At 36.7% G+C, this 21,307-nt stretch overlaps 1 protein-coding gene and 1 long non-coding RNA gene across 2 annotated transcripts in view; one reads left to right on the forward strand and one right to left on the reverse strand.

The window, feature by feature from the left end:
- arhgap23b (Rho GTPase activating protein 23b) overlaps positions 1 to 21,307 on the reverse strand; it is a 100,949-nt gene that overhangs the window by 73,918 nt on the left and 5,724 nt on the right. The window contains exons 3-5 of the mRNA XM_067369069.1: positions 20,998 to 21,090; positions 20,820 to 20,898; positions 20,657 to 20,711 (exon numbers count right to left, since the gene is read on the reverse strand). Coding sequence (XP_067225170.1) covers positions 20,657 to 20,711; positions 20,820 to 20,898; positions 20,998 to 21,090 — 227 coding nt within the window. The remainder of the gene's footprint in view (positions 1 to 20,656; positions 20,712 to 20,819; positions 20,899 to 20,997; positions 21,091 to 21,307) is intronic.
- On the forward strand, positions 11,072 to 14,029 carry LOC137008047 (uncharacterized). The gene is made up of 5 exons (XR_010892746.1): positions 11,072 to 11,226; positions 11,859 to 12,017; positions 12,167 to 12,218; positions 12,325 to 12,362; positions 13,221 to 14,029. It is a non-coding gene; the product is annotated as an uncharacterized lncRNA (long non-coding RNA).

Raw genomic sequence — 21,307 nt, forward strand, 5'->3', positions numbered from 1 at the left:
GTTTTCTTGTTTAACTGCTTCTAGAAGCACTACAACATACCTCACTGCCTGGACTCTCTCAAACGTAACATATCTCGTGTCAGATACACTCGTATGATAGTACAGCAAGAAAACGACTAAGTAACATTAATTTGTCTCCCTTCGATGTAGCCGTGTGGCCCTCTGAAGAAAGCTTTTTTCCCCTTCTTTTCGAGCTTTTTCTATTTGAGGCCACAACGCAGCCCGGGCATGGTCCTCCCTTGTTAAGTCTTCCACAAATCGTACTCCTCGGTCTTTGCACACTGAAGAGTTCTTTGTAGCTTTCCAGATCTCCTCTCTATATTTCCTCATTGTGAACTGTACAATCATTTGTCTCTGCTTTCCATGCTCTTTTTTTCCGACGCGATGTAGAGTCGATGATATCCTCCATCTTGTGAACCAGATGTGGAGCTATCTCAGCGATGAGCCCGCAAACCTCTCTACGGGGATCTTCGTCAGATTTCTCCAGCAGGCCGTTGATACGGAGATTCCACCTCCTCTTGTAACGCTCCAGTTCCGCCATTCTGTTCCTCAATTCGGTGTCAGATTTATTTATTTTCGCGATTTCTTTGCTCATTTTTACATTTACTCGTTTACAGTCTTTTATCTCCGCTGCATTAAACTCAACTGCCTTCGATATCTCTGCTATCATGACACTATTTTTCCGCATCTGATCCATTAAAACTTCCATCTTACTGTCTTGCGTGTCAAAACGTGCCGTGAGAGCATTGATGGCTTGTAACAAGACCACATTGGAGATCTCTTCCTCGTCAGATTCTCTTCCTCGTCAGACTTTCGTCGGAGTGATATGAGAAGCATCACGCCGTTTCTCAAATTTCCCGCTGCCCTTTTCCATGCTGATTGAGGCGGACTCCTATGGGGTCAGATTCCCGCCAATTGTATTGCAGTCACGGATCAAAAAATAATAAACGTGAATCACAAATTTAAAAACACATGTAAAAATATATAGCACAAACTTAAAAAAATAATGCAAAATGATCGGAATGGCAAAGAACATGGTCACGGATCAAAATATAATAAGCGTAAATCGAAAAATCAAAAGCATATTTAAAAAAATAACAAGCATGAATCAAAACTTTAAACACATTAAAAATGATATTGCACAAATCTTAAACATGTGTTTATGCGTTCTTAAAAGTTGTTTTCCTTGCTTTTATTACTCTTTTCTTTCTGCTCTCTTTACATTTTCTGGTTATATTTTATTCTTTTGTGCGCTTGTGCAGTTTTTCTCTTTGCTCTTCTTTCTACGTTCTGCTCTTGCTTTTCCAAATGTTGCAGTTCGAGTTTTATGTAAATTAGGCTGGGCTTAAGCGCCACCATTGGTCCACTAGTTCTAGATTGACAGCTCCTCCTCTAGCCAATCAATCGAAGGGAGGGAGATGACATCACTTCAATGCGACTCATGGCTACTGATGCTCACACTCATACAGGAGAAGATAACCATCACAGCTGGCAATAGACCTTTTTCACAAGAATCGGAAGTCACGTGACGCAGGGTAAAGTTAGTTCCGCTATGCGTCTACGGCTATTACATTGATATGCTCTTTTCTCAAATATCGCTTCTTACCTTTTCTGTTTTGTCTGTTTTCCAAATAGCTTTTGTATAATCTACAAATAAATTATTTTCTACTTGTTTGTAGCTTATACAGCCACTCAGACCGTTGATCGAATTTACCGGAAGATGGATTTATATCACCAGCTGTCATACAACAAAGGCTATGCAGCTACGCATTCAGCAATTTCCCAGATCGTATTACGTACTACGAACATTTATATAATTTAGTAATTAAAAAAATTAACTCCCAATATATACTTTAATGTGGGATATAAAGTCGTGAGATACATAATATTGTCGTGAGTTTAATAGCTACGTTTTAAAAAATATATAGCATGTCTCATATGGCATCACATCCCACATTCAAGCATATGTTATAATTAATCCTGATCGATTAAAGATTTAAACTAAGACGTAATTTCCAAAACCACACTGTACACAACTATCAGTCTTTGCATGTTGCAAGAGCACAACAATGCTGCGCATAATACACACTTTAAGATGATGATGACAGGAAAATGAGTGAGAGATGACTGAAGTGTTTATATCCAGAAATATCATGGTGCGAGCAGTCCTGCTTCACGAATCAGAGGATCGGGCTTGTGTGATAAGGGATCTACCAGTCGATCATTTCCCCAGCACGTCGCTAAAAACACTCTATACATCTCATTATGTGCATACTATCCACCCTAAATAGTACTGAATATTAATAATGTCACATAGTATGCACGTTTAGACACAGACACTGTCTTTACAGCACATGGAGCGCGATAATGCACAGCCGCGCCAAACATACACGAAGAATATAACCAGTTTAACCGCCATCACTTCAAATTATTTATTAAATTTAGCTCTTAATGCGAGCTCTGTAGTCTCACCAATAATTCACCAAGGCCGTTTAAACATTTTCAAGACATTTAATTCGTAAAACGACTTTGATTCCCGAACTGGTTCTGATCGAGGCTATCTATCATTGTAACCGGAAAATCTTTTACACTGCGTGGCTCATCCCGGAAGCCAAAAACCCGGAAGTGTGAAAAAGGTCTATTTCCGAGCTGGGGTAAACTCTTTCTGTTGCAGGACACTGTTATAATGTATATATATACATTATAACATATGTACATATGTACCTTCATACATATGTACCTGCAACTCGACCTGTCACCGGTATATAGGCTACTTCTACCTGGACAATCTTTTATTGTTAAATTTACCATCCTAACGACAACTTGTCACAGTTGTGCCTGTCTTACGATCTATCATTGTTATATTAATCTTTAATGCACCTATCACTGGACTTGGCACCGTGAAACGCAGCGTCCACCATGCAGCAGCCTCACAACATCACTCTTATGTGTGCCTGGCTCGTCTATACCTGTTATGTTACTGTTAGATATTTTTAGTATTCATACAATAATATTAATAATAATATGCTTGCTTGTTGTCTCTTTTATTCCTGTCTTTTGCACAAGAGAATATAACATATGAAACCTACCTTACTAGGCTAATATATTTGCTCGTGAATTACATTTAAAGTAAGATATGCCATGGCAATTGCTTAGATCAGTAGTTCCCAAACGGGTACGTGAGGTGACAGAGGGGGTAACGTTACGCGAACAAAATGCAGAATTTTGCCATTCATTTAATTCTTCTCTACATTAAAATAACATTAAAACTGATCATGTATTTTCTAACAGGTACAATATGCCATATGACATCCAATCAAAATACCATATCTTTTGCGGTCAAATCTGACGGAGTCCATTTCCACATGCAGCGCACATATGGGTGCATAGCCAGTATAGGTTGCGTGGGGAGTCTGCAGCCTGAGCAAAACGCACAACATACTGCCATTCTGTACCTGCAGATTTAGCACTTACTAGCACGAAGAACAATAGCCTGGCACAAAAAGGGCTTAAATATCAATTTAAGATTCGAGCTCTTGATACAAAACATAGCCTACCTTTTGTGAGTTCTTGTTTTTAATGTTGATAATATTATATGAGCAAGAATGCAAATCCAAATATCCACACAACAGTTCAACAAACAAAGGGGTAATATTAAGTGTTATTCTTCACAGTATTGTCAGTATTTGCTCTATTTTGCAACGAAAACAACAGCATAATTACAACACAGCAGTGCTTCGAGAACGAATCTGCAACTTTGAATGAATTGTTCGTGAAAGTCATGATTCATTCATAAATATAGCCACTTGCTTCTTTGAATGAATGACTCGATGACTCAGGCATTAAGACAGTGACTTACCGCCATCTACTGGCGGTTTTAGTATTTAAAATAATCACTTTTCACGTTTTTAGCATTGCATATTTCTCTATTGAACATTTTTTAATTTAAAACATTATTATTGTTGTAAAGGTATTCATAAAGATCAAAAACTGCACTAGAAAGTCAATTTAGGGGGCAAATATTGTCCCTTAATGGAAAATTTACAATCTAAGTGGAAGAGAGGGGGTACGCAGAAGGATGGTAAGTGTCTCAGGGGGTACTCCACTCTGAAAAGTTTGGGAACCACTGGTTTAGATCATCGTATGTTGCTCGTAATAGTAAACTGTGCATATTTTGTCATGTATTGTTTTCCTGTAAACAGATTTATAGATTTTGTCTTCCATGTAAAGTATGTCATTGACACGGGTGTTGGTTTATGAATTTGATCACATTTTAACACTGAGATTATAAAATTATAAAGTTAAGCAATAGCCTTCACATCAGTGTTTTCCCCAATATTAGAGCAATTGCAAATGTTGATTGAGCTGTTGTATAAATCAATATAGCTATAAGTTAATTTTGAATGTGTTTTTGCACTATTTTAATGAAAGGAGTATCAAACAAAGTCACAGCAGAACAGCTTCGCTCGTCTCTGAGCAACACAGCAGTGTTTCATTAATGAATTCCTGATTTGAACGAGAAGTTTGAATGAACTTTTCGCCACCTACATATCTGTATCTGTAATTTTGTTTTTATTTAAAACATTAATCTTATAGTATTGTGCAATTATGTAGTTATGTAATTAAACACAATAAATGTGTGAATAAATCACTGCATATCAAATCCACCTGGTTTCTGTAACTATCTTCTCTGTAACACTATCGTAGTCAATGCAGAGATGATACATTCAGTCTTAGAATTAATTTACCTATGATCATTTAACAACAATTAAGAAATATATTAGCTACAGTAGCCTTAGCATATTAGCACCATGAGCCAAGTAATATTTTAACACCAAATACCATATATTATGAACATAAAGATTAACAATCATAAGTAGACTGCACAATAAAAAGAGTATCTCAAAAAGAGGAATTATTTGTCCATAGTTCAGATAACTTTACAGATTGAAAGTCCTTGTAAAGTTTCAGATTAAACTGTTATCTTCTCCTGTATGAGTGTGAGCATCAGTAGCCATGAGTCGCATTGAAGTGATGTCATCTCCCTCCCTTCGATTGATTGGCTAGAGGAGGAGCTGTCAATCTAGAATTAGTGGACCAATGGTGGCGCTTAAGCCCAGCCTAATTTACATGAAACTCGAACTGGAAAAGCAAGAGCAGAACGTAGAAAGAAGAGCAAAGAGAAAAACTGCACAAGCGCACAAAAGAGTAAAATATAAGCAGAAAATGTAAAGAGAGCAGAAAGAAAAGAGTAATAAAAGCAAGGAAAACAACTTTTAAGAACGCATAAACACAACTTTAAGATTTGTGCAATATCATTTTTAATGTGTTTAAAGTTTTGATTCATGCTTGTTATGTTTTTTAAATGTGCTTTTAATTTTTCGATTTACGCTTATTATATTTTGATCCGTGACCATGTTCTTTGCCATTCCGATCATTTTGCATTATTTTTTTTAAGTTTGTGCTATATATTTTTACATGTGTTATACATGTGGTATTATTTTTTGATCCGTGACCGCAATACTATTGGCGGGAATCTGATCCCATAGACTCCGCATTAACCCTGATCGTACCTCCCGCTGGCGGAATAACAATTGTCGGTGTTTTCGAGTTCTGACGTGTCTTTTGCATTGTTAGATTTAAGATGCTGTTTTTATGAACTTAACATAAAGAGATTGAGTGCCTGTACCAGAGAAATAACAATAATCGACACAAAAGTCAGAGATTGCGCAAGCAGTATCAAGGTAACATGTGCGCCTAGCCCGCCATTCGCCCGGAAGTCAAAGTCAATGTGGATTTGAAAATGCATTTGGAGCCGATCACGTCATTCTTCTGGGTCTGAGCAATGAATTAGACAGGGCTAGTGCCTATTTCTTTCTTTTTAAAATCTTTTTTTTCTTCTTCTATGAAACAATTTCATTTTAGCCTACATAATTAATATGAAAATCTTATTTAAAACTTCTCAAATGCTAAATTTTTTCAACACTGTACAAAAGCCATCATCCCACAAAACTCCAGTTCCATCCCAAAGGCACTACTGGATTTGTAAAACTGAATGTTACAACATTTGATATAAAACACTAATCACATAAAAATAAAAAGCACATTAATTACCACTTTTTCCAGCAGATGGCGGCAGAGGACCATTTATTGATATTTTTTCCTGTAATATTTTTTCACATTTCGCATTTAAATAAATATTAAACATTATAAAATCAATCGGTTTAAAGATAAATGTTGTCAAGGTGAAGTATGAAGTACTCACAAAGTCTGAAAAACAATAACTTGAAAAACAATAACTTTTCTTGTGCACAAATTACACAGAAAGTGCTCTCCCTTTATAATCACAGCAGCTGTCAGTGCAGCTCAAGATCAATGATTTCTCTTTCAGCTTTTCAGCACTTCTGAAAGCTCTTATTTTGTTCAATGAATCTGTGCACAATAAGTCCTTAATTTAGTGTGTTGAGGCTTTTTCTTTTTTTTTTTACAAGTGTGAAAACAGATGGTCGAACTGAATTTTGCTTACCACAGGACATTAAAGATACCGACACACCAACAAGTGACATTTCACAGGAAGTTTTCCAGCTGGTTTATATTATTGCGGAAGTTCTAAAGAACGCTCCATGCATATGGTCCATTAAAGGACCCAAACTGTGCAAAGAAAATATCCTCCACACCATCACACCACCAGCACCTGTTCACATCAGACCAAAGTGCTTTCTAGTGTGTGAAAGATGGGTTTAGACATGACCAGAGTTATTTGGGAATATAAAATATTATTATTACAAATAACACTCATTAGCATCCAGATGGACTACACATCGTTTATTAATTAAATGATGCATAAACAATAATCAGAATGATAAAAAAAAAAAAAAAAAAAAAAACAGACAACATACTGATAGAGCAAGCAATAATCTGGGACAGCTTGTCTAAGATTATTTCTATGAGTAAAGGAACCTGTTGTAAGGCACTGCTCATTTGACGTGTCTGTTCACTTCACGAGCATCAGGTGCGTTCTCTGCGAGACACCATAACCATAAATATCTACGCTTCTAATAACGTACTGGTTCTATGACTGACAGAAGCGCATAATCTGCAGGATTATTGACATTTTACTGATCTTGCTCAGCTTCATCTGCCAGTTTATGCCTCGCTCTTCATAGCTCTGCTGCCGCCATGTTTCAAACACCTAGCCCCGCCTTAATGCAGTGATTAACAGGGCTATATGCTATATCTTGCCTGTGATAAAGAGTTGACCATTATTTGGCAGGTTTAGAGAAAAGGGTGAGAAAAGTATGACCTAATCCCAGCCAATTTAGCATGGTGGGGCCCAGATGGGTGTCACCTGGGCAGCCTATCTGGGAGCCAGAGATTTTTGTCCACGGTTTCCATGGAGGCCCCACATGGGTTAGCCCAGATGAAATGAACACTGCTCAGTGTGCACACTACAGGCTGTTAAATGAAACACAGAAACATGCTGGAGTTAATGAGATAATTAGGTGATAACGAGCAAAATCACTGAAGGACAGAGAAACAACAAGAACTATGACTTCAGCCACAGCCTTCGATGAAATCAACTGAAGATAAAAGACATTAAATCTCTCAAGATCTGATTAAACATCTCCACAAACAGCATTACCAGCTTCACTTATTACTAACCAGATTGACTTTATTTCTGACATTCATCTACAAAAGTTATTGAGAAATACCAGAGGTTTAGATGTTGATGATTTGTTGAAAATACATTTGGTTTGATGTCACCGTGATCGAGGTCAGCACTTACTTCAGTTAGGCAGTTTGACTCTTAACTATAATTTTAAATTTTTTCTCTGGCTGTTCGTTATGGCAAGAAAAACAAGAGACAATGTGGTCAGCTGCTAAATGATAAAAATATAGTCATCATTTAGTGGCTTAATTGACTGATCTAATGACTGACCTTTTTATAGGCAAAATGTAATGAACTTTGTGCTGGATCTCCTCTAGAATTACAACACTAAAAATGTTTTAATCAGAAAATTTGAAAAACACATTGTTCACTAAACACTTCAAACCTCCTGAAAGATTCACTTACACAGATATCAAGAATCAGCGTATGATTCTCAACAATGGTGACATGCTTCATGCTGCAATGCATTCTGGGAGCCATGGATGAGTTTTGTATGAGGCACCCAGAATGCACTGCAGCATGAAGCATGTCACAATTGTTGAGAATCATACGCTGATTCTTGATGTCTGTGTGTGAATAAATCTTGCAGATGTTTTAAAGCATGTAATGTACATTGTATTTTTCAGATTTATTATTCTGATCTGATTTTTGTAACTGTTTTTTTAGTTGTTCTGGAGAAGATCCATCACCAAACTAATAATATTCTTTTTCTTCATATAAAGCTCAGTCATTAGATCAGTGAACACAGCCATAACATGATGACAACTATATTCATATCATTGAACAGCTGACAACAACTAAACATATTGTCTCTTGCTTTTCTTGCCATAACAAACAGCAAGATCAGCCAAAGAAACATTTTTGCTAAAAGTCAAGAGTCAAACTGCCTGAAGTAAGCACTGACCTCGATCACGGTGACGGTGACATCAAACCAAACTTATTTTCAACAAATCATCAACATCTAAACCTCTGGTAATTCTCAATAAGAGCGTGTGAGATAAAGTCAGTCTGGGCTGCGTTTCCCAAAAGCATCGTAAGCCTAAGTTGATCGTAAAAACGATCGTACGAGTGATCTTAATATTAAGGTCTGTTTCCCAAAAGCATTGTAACTTAAGTTGCACTTGAAAATGATCGTAGATCTACGAGTGCTCAGGAGTAATCGTTAAGCCCTAAGTGCATCGTAAGAAGACAGAGTTATGAGGTCACCTACAGGACAACCGGCAGATTACACCTTTATTCAAGTGCAATGTGTATAACATAGCTAAGGTTTTGACTGTATTCCTCTTAAATCCTCTTTGTTGTTTAATATGAAAAGAAAACGGAAGAAAATAAAAAAATAAAAATACATATGATGTCATAAATAGTGCTGATAAAACATGTCTGCAATAAAAAAATTGTCTGTACACCTGTAGAAATTGGCTAGATGAAGTACATAATTTGTACTACTGTCACCCTATATACCCTTTATATAGGCTTTATATAGGCCTACCACCCATGGCCTAAAGCTCTATGAAATACTATAGGAGTTCTTCCAAATGTTTCTGAAGTGACTGAGTTTTTCAACTATAAACTAAATTTTAAAACATAAACAAGTTTAGATATTAACTTCAAAAACACGGAATCACAGTTTGATTGATTTCACACACACACACACACACACACACACACACACACACACACACACACACACACACACACACACACACACACACACACAGATATACACACACATATATATATATATATATATATATATATATATATATATATATAATTAATTTAAGTTAAATATAGACACTATAGTTAATTTATGTAAGTGAGAATGACAAAATAAAGTAAACTGTGACATATTATGCCCAAAAATTCTTCATACAGTGGACTACCAGTAAAATTGATACAAATTTGGAACCAAAAATTATTCAGACACTTTGACCTGACCATGTTTTGCTAAAGTGTTATTTGAGATCTTGTCATATTTTACTACCATTAAAAAAAATAAAAAATAAAAAAAAAACTATAGTGAATAATCTGTAATAATGAATGAAATGTTCAAGGTGTCTGAATAAATTGTGGTTTGACTGTGTGTGTATATATATATGAAGACTTCAGATGCAAAAGCCTCTAAGTGCCATCTGAAATTTTCTTATAAAATGAACAGTTTTATCAAGCTTGTAGGCCTATGTTTATGTTCAGTTATTTCACATTAATGGAAAAGAAAATGACCTATTAATTGCCATTAAAGTGAAATTACTGAACCTAAACATACAAGCTTGATAAAAATGCTAATTTTAGAAGAACATTTCAGACGGCACTTATAGGCTTTTGCATCTGAAGTCTTCACATATATATATATAGCTTAAAGAAATCGTCTGAAAATTACATCTTTGTTTAGCTCTACCTCCTCCAGAAGAACATTAATTTAATCTTTTTGAAAGGTATCTTTATTTATTTATTTATTTTAAACCACATCAGGTGACGGTTATTAGGTTAAACGTTAAAGGATACGATTTTATAAGGTAATATTCAGCACTTGAGAAACGGACAGCGACTCTTAAGTAGCACGTGGAGCGCGTTCTCGCGCGTTCATGTTAAGGGCATTTTTGGGAAACGCACGTGGAATTGCAGCGAGCGTTCGTAACCTTGCACTTAGAAAGCTCTCTTAAGAGCTAAGATACATCGTTATTGGGAAACCCAGCCCTGGTTAATAATAAGTGAAGCTGGTAATGCTGTTTGTGGAGATGTTTAATCAGATCTTCAGAGATTTAGGGTGCTGTCACACTTGGTTCGATTGCCTGGACATAACCCGAGTTCAATTGGTCCCCCCTCCCCCTGCGCCCACTGGACTGTGTTCACATTATATTATTTGGGTCCGACCCGCGGTTCGTTTGCGTCATCAAACCAGCAGCTGTTTACTACGTTGCTTAGTAACGATGGCCCAGGAGAAGGCGGCAAAATGCATAACTTTGCTCTCTTCACTTTTATATTTTTGTTTTTGAACCGTTGGTTTTGTTCATAACGGCTCTTGCGTCTATCTGCCGCGAATGTACAATGCTGAAGGCGAGCAGAAATGAGAAAAGCTACGCTACAGCTCTCTGTTTGCAGCACGTGACTCACGCTCAGTGGCGCAAAAAGTGGGTATGCGCTATATGCGGCGCATAGGGGCGCCGCACCATGGGGGCGCCAAAGCGATGGTTATTTTATTTTTTATTTTTTTAAATAATAAAAGTTATATAAATTTATATAAAAGTTATACATAAAAAAAAAAGTTATATAAATTTTAGAGGACTAACAGGCTAGAGTAGGCGCCGGTGCCCTCATAAGATTCCATCATAGAATTTAGACATAAGGGTAATATCGCGAGTGGGCGGGGCGCAGCGCTGAGTGAGCCAATAATAACCAACTGCAGAACCGCAGAACCATACGTCATGACAGTCTGAGGACGACAGCGCCAGACTAACAGCCTGAGGGCGGAAGTGGGCGGAGTAATAGTCTCACGTTGGATGTGGGCGGAGTTGACGACAAACAAGCAAACAATCATGGCGGAAGAAGCGAACACGGTAAAAAGTTTCTTTGTGTTGTGCTTTTAATCGATCACGTTTATGTGTTGTGTATTTATTCGATCGTTAACACTTAACATGACTCAGATATTTTGTAAATGGGCTTCAAAGTCACTTTATCACGTCTTTTGATATTTTACAAATCGTCTCACGTTGCTTGCGCCCAGGTGAATAAATACTATAGTCATTTATAGTAAATACTATAGTGTTTTTGAACCATACTATAGTACTATAAATACTTGAATTAATTTATTGTGGTAATTCTATAGTTGCTGTGATAATATGGCAGCTATAATAATATAAACAAATTACTTTACCCAATATTGTACTAAGTTTTCTACAATTTTAGGGTATATTATACTACAATATACACTACAGTTTACTGTAGTAAAAACTAAAGTATACTATTTATACTAGTTTATCAGTTCACTATAGTTAATATTATAGTATTATGTAGCATTCATTAGTGTTGTAAATACAGTATGGTTCAAAAACACTATAGTATTTACTATAGTATTTTTTCACCTGGGTGTTTACATATTCATGGTTTGTTATTTTACTTGTTGTTGGTACTGTATTTTATTTAATTGGTTACATTTTACAATACTGATCAGTGTTTTTGTGGATTTTAGAGGCATATTAGTATCGGGAGATGCTCCGCTTTACTTCATTTACAGCGATGCAAAACGTGCTGCAACAACTTCCACTGCCCAGTGCTCTTAAACCGACCAGACGGCACAGGTTGAATGCACAGCTTCAAATTCACTTAAAAAAAACTGTCGTTCATGGAGGTATGAACGTTTCTTTTGTATTCTGAATTTAAAATGTTGTTTTTGCAATGAAGTAAGTAGTAATTTTGACTTTAGAAGAATGAAACTTGTTTCTTTTATGCAATTTTTATGGTTATATATCTAAGTTTTTCTTTGATTTTGCAATGCAGTAAATTGACAAGCAGAATCACCCCAGAACAAGAGAAGCTGATCAAAAACAAGGTTAGTTTTATAAGACTTTCATAAACACATAAGCTACTTATACAGATGGTGTGTTATATCTGTCACATCTTTTCAGGAATAACTTAATAATATTCTATTGTTTTAGAAACAGTTGACCGGCTGTGTGGGATCTTCATGTTAATGGTAAGCAAAAAAAAGGAAAAGTTAAAAGTTTTTAAAAATGAATGAACTTCTCTTTTCATTAGAATGAAAAACATATATGAGGGCTTTTCATACTTTAAATAGTTAACCCTGGGTGATTGTTAACCCCAGGTAAACAGAATCCTGGGTTATCTTGATTCACGTTTCACACTGATCATCATTTACCTGAGGTTAACAATTAATCCTGAGTATTCATATGCACTGTACATTACTAAACCCTGGTTAACATCCTTATTTGCAGTGTCAGTGTCACTGATTGGATGAACAAAGCACACAATATGTTTTCATAAATGCTTAGGCATTGCACATCCTCATTACATATAGTCAACTTCCTCATTACATATAGATCAAGTTTATCCTGAATGAACATTTCAGACTATAAAAGAATTAAACAGTATTTTCTGCTCTGCAATTGTTGCATTTTCTGTCAGCATGTGTTTTTTTTTTCTTTCCAATGCTGAATTTTCTATTTATATACAATGCACAGTGTTTCTGTGACTGTCAAAAGCATGTAAATATACAAGCAATATGTGGAGCGTTACTTTACCCACGGTTAAAAGTGGTGTTTAGGACGACGATAACCCGGGGTTAAATGTAGCGTGAAAAGCCATGTGAATTGCTTGCCTTTTAAAAAAAAAAAAAAAAAAATTATACTGAACATAACTGATTAATTTCATTGGTGACAGAGTATGATTTAAGTCTTCAATATATAAACATGAGAAAAACAGAATGTCAAAACTTTATTATACATGCTGTGCTGCATCCTGACTACAACACAAAGTGTTGTTAAATACACTTTTAACATCTCATCCCATTTGTTTATACCCTTCTCTCATGAAGGAACCACGGATCACAGAAGACTTCTGCGCTGCACAACAATCAAAGGTCTTTACGGGTTTAGTGGAAGAGCTGTGCTTTCTGATATTGAAAGAAAAAGACCAGGAACAAGAACTTTCACAGGCTGAAACAGATGATGACAGACAACTGGCCAAAGAGCCTTTAGTGTTTTGCTTTCAAATTAAGGATGATATGGACATTTTACAAAAAAGTTTATTTTTTTAGATTTAATTTGTCATCATGTACCTGCTGTTCAATCTACACTCAATTTAGTTTGATTTTGTATTTTTTTAGAGCAAAGCACAGCTAGTGGCTATATAATGCTTTTGCTCTTACATTTTAGTACATTTTATTAAAATTAAATAAATATCTTTTGTTTTTGGGTTTGATGGATCTGAATGTGTTTAATTCATGCATTCTAGTGTACAACCGTGTAATGCGTATTATATATTATGAAAAACAATGATTCATTCTGAAATGCTTAAGTAAAATATTTTATGACAAATTAATAAATGTTTATCGATTTTAGTGTTTAAGCTTTGTTGTGTTCAATTTATATTCAGTTAATCATTTAAGACATAAAACAAATTTATGAACTTTTAAAATATTAAAAGGTTACAAGGGGATTTTAATACACACATAGGCTATATATATATATCTTAACGTGATTGTGTATATGATTAAGCTATTAACACAATGTGAATCTATATCTATAATTTCAGTTAGATCGTTTTAATACAATATTTCACATTAACATGGTTTTAAACTTTAAAATGCTCCAAATGGAGCGATGCCTACGGAGATAAATTGGCTCCGCCCACTTCCGCCCTCAGGCTGTTAGTCTGGCACTGTCGTCCTCAGACTGTCATGACGTATGGTTCTGTGGTTCTGCAGTTAGTCCTATCTCGAGTGAGCAGCAGTAACGTAAGTGAGTTGTAATTGAAACTCGAAAAAGATGGATAAAGCAAAAAAGCTATCGGGGGCTAAAAATAGAAAAAGAAAGAGGGAAAAGGAAATGACATGTCAAGGGATGCGACAGCAGCTAAATAAGTGGATGGTGAAAGGCAACAGGTAGGATTTAAAATGTGACGTCTATGCTTGGAGGCTTGCAAATACGTTATTCATGTTAACAGATTAGCTAGCATTTGCTAACACTGGGAATGTAGCAGACAGAATATGTAGCTAGCTTAGAATATGCAAAACCGAAGTTGCTGAGCTGAAAACTGAAAAATATAAGGTAACATGTACAATAAATGACAAGAATCTGGAAAACAACTTTAATATCTCTGGTTTACCGTGGAAATTATGCATATATTTGCTACCAAACATGGAGGCTTGCAAATATTAATGTTGACTGACAAGTGTTTACTTACTTACTGCAAAATAATGTTGCTGATATCTACATTTGGATTTTGGTTAAACCCTTTGGTACCAATCCCATTCATGACACATCTCAATTTTATTAAAGTAAAATGACAACTGGTAAATATAAGGTAGCATGCATAATAATAATGACTAGAAGCTGGAAAACATTACTTATGCAATAAGGCTGGTTTATCATGGAAAGAAATAGTTTTTTTTTTTTTTTTTTTTTTTTACATATGTGTACATATATAATTATGGTAGGCTTACAGTGGCTGTCTGATATACTTTAAAATAAACATTTATTCTTTCAAACCCATACATGATGATGTCCAGCACACTTATTTTTTTTAGAAGTGCAGCAAAATTTTTTGCTGCATACCCCTCTAACACTGGATAGTTGCACCCCTGCTCACGCTCATCGGAAAAGTGAGTGAAACACACACAAACTCACATTTTTATCAAATAATACGGCATTAGCGGTTCACTTCCGCAATTTGGTACGTTTGCATTCATATCACAAGCGAACCGCACCGGAGTTCACTTGAACCGCACCCCAGACCACCCTTTTTAAGCGGACTTGGGTACGGTTCGCGGGTGCGCACCCGAGTTCAGAAGACCGTGTTCACATCATCCAAACGTACCGAACTCTGACGTCAATCGAACCCGGGTGCGCACCAAAAGTGCTAATGTGAAAGCACCCTTAATGTCTTTTATCTTCAGTTGATTTCATCGAAGGCTGTGGCTGAAGTCGTAGTTCTTGTTGTTTCTCTGTCTTTCAGTGATTCTGCTCGTTATCACCTAATTATCTCATTAACTCCAGCATGTTTCTGTGTTTCATTTAACAGCCTGTAGTGTACACACTGAGCAGTGTTCAGTTCATCTGGGCTAACCCATGTGGGGCCTCCATGGAAACCATGGACAAAAATGTTTGGGCCCCAGTTAGGCTGCCCAGGTGACACCCATCTGGGAATGCTATGCTATGTTGGCTGGGATTGTGTGAAACTGAGGCCCCGTCCACACAGAGACACATTTCTGTGTATCCGCACAAATTTTGTATCAGATAGGCGTTTCATCCACACAGATGCGCTGTTTTCGGAAGGTGAAACTGCTATTTTTTTAAACCAGTTCCCAGAGTGCATAAATCTGAAAACACTGCCTTTGCATTTTCGTGTGTACAGCTTATCTGTATATTTTGTGAAACGATGATGTCATCACCCCACGTGTCGACCCTAGACAGACACCGCTAACAGCACAAAACAGCAACAACAATAGCAGACTCTAGATGCTTGTGTTCGTGCTGCAGAAATAAAACGTTATTTCTAAGCTGTACTAAAGTTTGTATACAGCGCACAAGGTTTATGCACATACTCTTAAGTCTTATTCATTGTTTTAAGTGTATCTCTGTGGCAGAATTACAGCGCCACATACTGGTCTGGCATGTATAGTACATCTTTTTGAGTCGTTTCAGTGGTTTCGTGTGTACGCATATATTTCTTGAGACGAGGGGAAAAAAAAGATCGGATAGGGTAAGCTCTGGCTTCATGTGGACGTAGCCTTAGTCACAGTATGTTTTTTCTAATGAGCCTGGGCTGAAAATGACATGTGAAAGACTTTTTTTTACTCAGACTAATTATTTTCATTATTTTATACACTTTTGATAGCAGAAACTGATTTATTATATGAAATGGCTAGGTCACCTGGGACGCAAAGGCAGCTTTTTCCATCTTTTGACCACAAGATGTCATCAGTGAGCACCATTTTGAAAAGCTTTGAGTAATGAACGTTTTTATGATACAGTTGAGCGGAGAGCCTTGGTGCTTAGCAAAGCTTCATTTCACCATCACTAGGAGTCAGGACAGTAGCCCACAATGTCTATAAACAAGACTGGACAACAATTGGTGCAAGGTGTGTGCTTTTGTGAGGTGCTGTTAACGAGGCTAATGGATAACAGGTGCGGGTGATTGCTGAAAGTTTGCAGGTCAGCAGAAGGAGGGATGATGTGAAATGTAGTGACTGATGGTGACCATGACAATAAGGCAACCTTGTCTTGTTCCTCGGTTCACAGGGAATCAATGGAAAATGGAGAGTGAATGCCACTGGACAATATAGAGTCTTGCGATGACGCATAGAGCAGTGTCACCCATCTTATAAGATTGTTACCTAAATTAAATTTGTCTTAAGAGATAGGACCACTCTATCCTGTCAAATGCCTTCTTGGCATCGAGAAACACCACCAAAGATCCACTTTGAATAATTTGACCATGCTGTATAACATTCAGTAAACGGCGAATAATATTACAGGACATTCGGCCTTGTATGCGGAAGTATAAGCCAACCTTTTAGACAAACTTTTAGCTATTAGCTTCCTGTCAACATTTAATAATGAAATTGGTCGTAAGGATGAACATTCTTCTATCTTCAAATCTTCCTTTTTTTCTTCTTCAAAAGTAATGATATATTAGCATCTAATATTGATCATGGCAAACTACTTGTGTAGAAAAAGTAAGACAGCATTCTAAGTAAAGGAGGAACTAGAAGAGACAAACATATTTTAAACAAAACTTAGGTTTTGTCATTAACTGACTAAATTAAGTTGCTTTAATTGCATGTAAAAATGTGCATTCATTTATTTAGATGTTTGATTAAATAGCCATATAAATTAAAGAACTTCTGACTGGACAAATTTAGTGTACAGCTGTGACATTTTAAGGATACATTCAACAATAACCAAACAGAACTAGCCAGTCTAAACATTTTATTTTGATATCTCCCATAGGTTGATGGTGTTGTAAAATGTTGGATTAAAATTACTGACATAGCATAACATTTTCGCCTCAAGTAGCCTCTAGCCTAGAATTTCTTAATTTAATATGACTGTCCATGAGTTTTTATTAATATGTGTTGTTCTACTAAACACAGAATATTGCATTTAAATATCATAAAATAATCATAGCAGGTTACAGTTTATACTGGACATTAAAATTTCTTATTAATAATTCAGTTTCATCACCTTCAAATATACCTGTAGTGAACAGCACATTCTAGGGCCCAGTTTATGGCCGGGCCCCTCTCTGTCCGTAACAGCGGACAAAGGTTTGCTACATTTGCATTTACATTGCTACATGATTGGATCTTGGTGACCTAACACAAACAAACTGTCCAACGCCATCAGATAAAGATGTAAGGACAACATCTAGACCTCTCTTAGAGGGCAAGAAGAAGACCTCCCAAGCCTGGGAAGGACAGGACTTCTCATTGGTCCACAGGCAGTTTCTGCCTTTCACCCATCTAGAGGCTACTTTTCTAAGATTGGCCAGAGACTGCCTTAAAAATTCCCCGGGACCTTAGCAGCAATGGGTGAAAAAAAGAGAGATCACAAAGATCCATCCGAATCCCTTCAAAACTATGTTTGCAAACCTTAGAACTGATGCAAACTACACATCCATTTGATACTTATTCACAGAAATAAGTATTCTCAGTGACAGCTATTTGTAGTGCAACATCTGATACAAATTCAGCTGTTAATGTACAATTGAATGACAGTTCAATCTTTTTCCATCATGTTTAGTCTCTATTTGTTTAGAATATTGCCAAAAGTATTCTGGTGGTGGTTTGGAAAGTGAGAAATGCATTGGTAAACTTTAAAGACACTGCAAAGACTTCCAACTTGTGCTTTATGCAAATGAGTTCCACAGGGGAGAGAAAGGTGGGCCACACTTTGTGTGTCCCCTCTGATGCCAGTGGCCAATCACAGCACTCGAATGGAGAAGCGCCAAATTGCAATCTCCTCCTCATCGGAAAGGGATAATGGTACCCTTTCAACAGACACTCCTTGTTCTGAGTCTGCCCATCAAAGGGGAAAGACACAACAGATACACCGTTGTGAGTCTCCCATCGGGTGACACACAACAGATATACCGTTCTGAGTCTGTCCTGTACGGGGATAGACATTAACAGATACAACACCGTTCTGAGCCTCTGGTCCATCCAGAGAGACAACAACAGATCCCATGATCTGAGTCTATAGCTTTTGAGGCAACAACAGAGATGACCACATTCTGAGCCTCTAGCCTGCGAGGAAAGAGACGTTAACAAACACTATGTTCAGAGTTTCCGTCCAGCGAGACAGTGACAACATCTGCAACAAGGTTAAGCTCAGGAGAGCAAACCTTCACTCCAAGGTACCTTCATCTGCGTGTTCCAGATTTTAGGACCCTTTGGTGCTCCAGAAGATCAGCATCCCACAGAGCTTCATGTTCAAGACTGTTGAAACAGATTCTGGCTCCTCTCCCCACTGCATTGTCACCCAGCACAACCAGTGGAAGACTTCACTGTCATCGGACTCAACCAAGTGGAACGTAAATATCACTTAACCAAACCTCTTTCCAGAGACCTTGGCATTGTTGTATATTATCAGTATATAATTTCCTAATTCCCATTAGATGTAATATAGCTGATGTTAGTTAATAACAAATAACTTCTTGTTTATTTGTTTGGTGCATAATAATGTTCTCCACCTTATTATTTTCAGAGGAACAGTTTATCTGTCCATAAGATAAAGTAACTCTTCCATAGCCACACCCAACTTAATCACTTGCATTCTATGTATCTTATGCACTTTATTCCTTTATCATTCATGGTATTCATTAAGTAGTTGTGTTAGTTATTCTTGTTTATCTTTTTGTTAATAAATTTATTTTATTACACTTGTGTATTCCTTGTGCTGATAATGCAGAAGAGGTTCTACAAGTTAGCAATATCACCAATCTTTCAGATAAATCAGCTGACCACTTTACATTAATTCTAAATGAATGAAAGCCCCTGTTGGGAGTGTTCTCATACTGCCAAGGTAAAAGACCTTGACTGGTGCCCTGAACAAGGGAAAAAGGGGGAAGTGGTCATCTGATGTACTCATAACCACACCTTAAGAGACGTGTGATCCAAAAATCACAACATCAGCGGTGACACGAGTACCAATCCCTATTTTACTTTGTGTCCTTGGATTGACAAAGTAAAAATCACTACATACCAATTAAACAATGTTACAAATTATTTCTGCACAAAATTACGCAAATGTACAGGTGAACTTGAACTAAGTTACGTGCTAAACAGAACGTGTAACTCCTGTTGTGGATGCGCTCTTTCTGAAACAGCGCACTGAAACAGCAACTAAACCCAAAGAAACGTTTTATTACAATGTTGTTCAATGTTATCTAATATGACAGTCCCAATCACAGTTATTATAAGTTGTGCATTGCTGTTTGAGCTGCATGCACTGAAGATGATCCTATTAAATGATTTGGTTAATCCTTAACCAAATGCATCCGCTATGAGATGAATCAGATATATACAAAAAATAAACATATTACAAATTATATCTGCACAACAAAAAAGGCTGTGAATGCACACACAAACTTCATGAAGGTGTAACTCTAGCCTTTTGACGTAAAATGGTTTCAAACATAACTAATAACATAAGTGCTCGTTTCACTTTTCCTCGTGTCTGCTTTATGTTTTGCGGTTGAGCGGCACGTATGTGCATGACCTTGTTTAATCGACAATCTATTATTATAGAAAAATGTATCAATCGTTGATTAATCGCAAGGAACCCTAGTTAACACCATTACACATCAAGTTGGGTCTGACGAAAAACTTTGTCAAGGCAATGGACAAGACACAATCAGCTTTTGAGAACCTCTGTGGAAAATTTCCACAGATTCATGAACTTCTTTGAGATGATGGAACTACGAGACAGCAGGGGAAGCATTTATTTATATAACCCTTTTGCTGATTTTTAAAGTGCTACATAAACCCCAAGAGGTGACATGTACTATCTACACAATATACATAGATGTACAATTTAAAAACTTAAATATCTTGGAAACAAGCCAATTAGTTGTTTTAATATTCATATTTGAACAAAATACATAAATAGCACATTTTATCTCTGAAGCAGATGACTTCTAAAAATTTTAGACCAGTGAAATTTAATTTGTATGTGTAGATGTATGTGGGTGTAAAAGAAAGAGTGTAGAAACAGAGAAAATAAGAAGAAAGGTCATACTCACACTTACCAGCTGTAGCACATCCTCATCTTTAGGCATGATGGACAACTCCAGCACATTCTCACTAAATAAAAATGAATGCAGTTATGGAGTACACATTCATTGTAGATATAAATCCACTTGTAAATATAAGTATGGCTCATTAATTAATATCTATTTAAAGTAGCCTCACCTATTTTGAATCAGTGCTATGACCTGAGAATAAGTTTTTCCCAGCACACTTTCTCCATTCACCTTCACCAACCTGTCTCCTAAACACAAACACCCACACTTATGATATTGGTTTCTGTTAAAGTGAACAGACAAAGGGCATTACACCTGTCAGATATGGGCATACCATGTTCCCCTACCTGTGCACAGGCCTGCCTGATGGGCTGGGCCTTTCTCTTTCACATTCTTCACAAAGATGGTGTCCATTGGCTCCAGACGATTCCTTTGACCTCCTGAGCAAAATCACATAACCAATTTAGATGCATTCACAACTGAAATATTACTAAATGTGACGTCCCTGTCGGCAATCATTTGTGTGTGTGTGTGTGTGTTTTTCTTTTGGTGAGTGTCTGTGTTTGTGTGTCACTCATAGGTGATTGGCTGACCAATGGGTGATTGGGAACACCGGCTCACAGGTTTACCTCATTATTCCCTCACTAAGTGGTGTTT

The sequence above is a fragment of the Chanodichthys erythropterus genome, chromosome 19 (assembly GCF_024489055.1).
Source record: "Chanodichthys erythropterus isolate Z2021 chromosome 19, ASM2448905v1, whole genome shotgun sequence".
Taxonomy (NCBI): Eukaryota; Metazoa; Chordata; class Actinopteri; order Cypriniformes; family Xenocyprididae; genus Chanodichthys; species Chanodichthys erythropterus.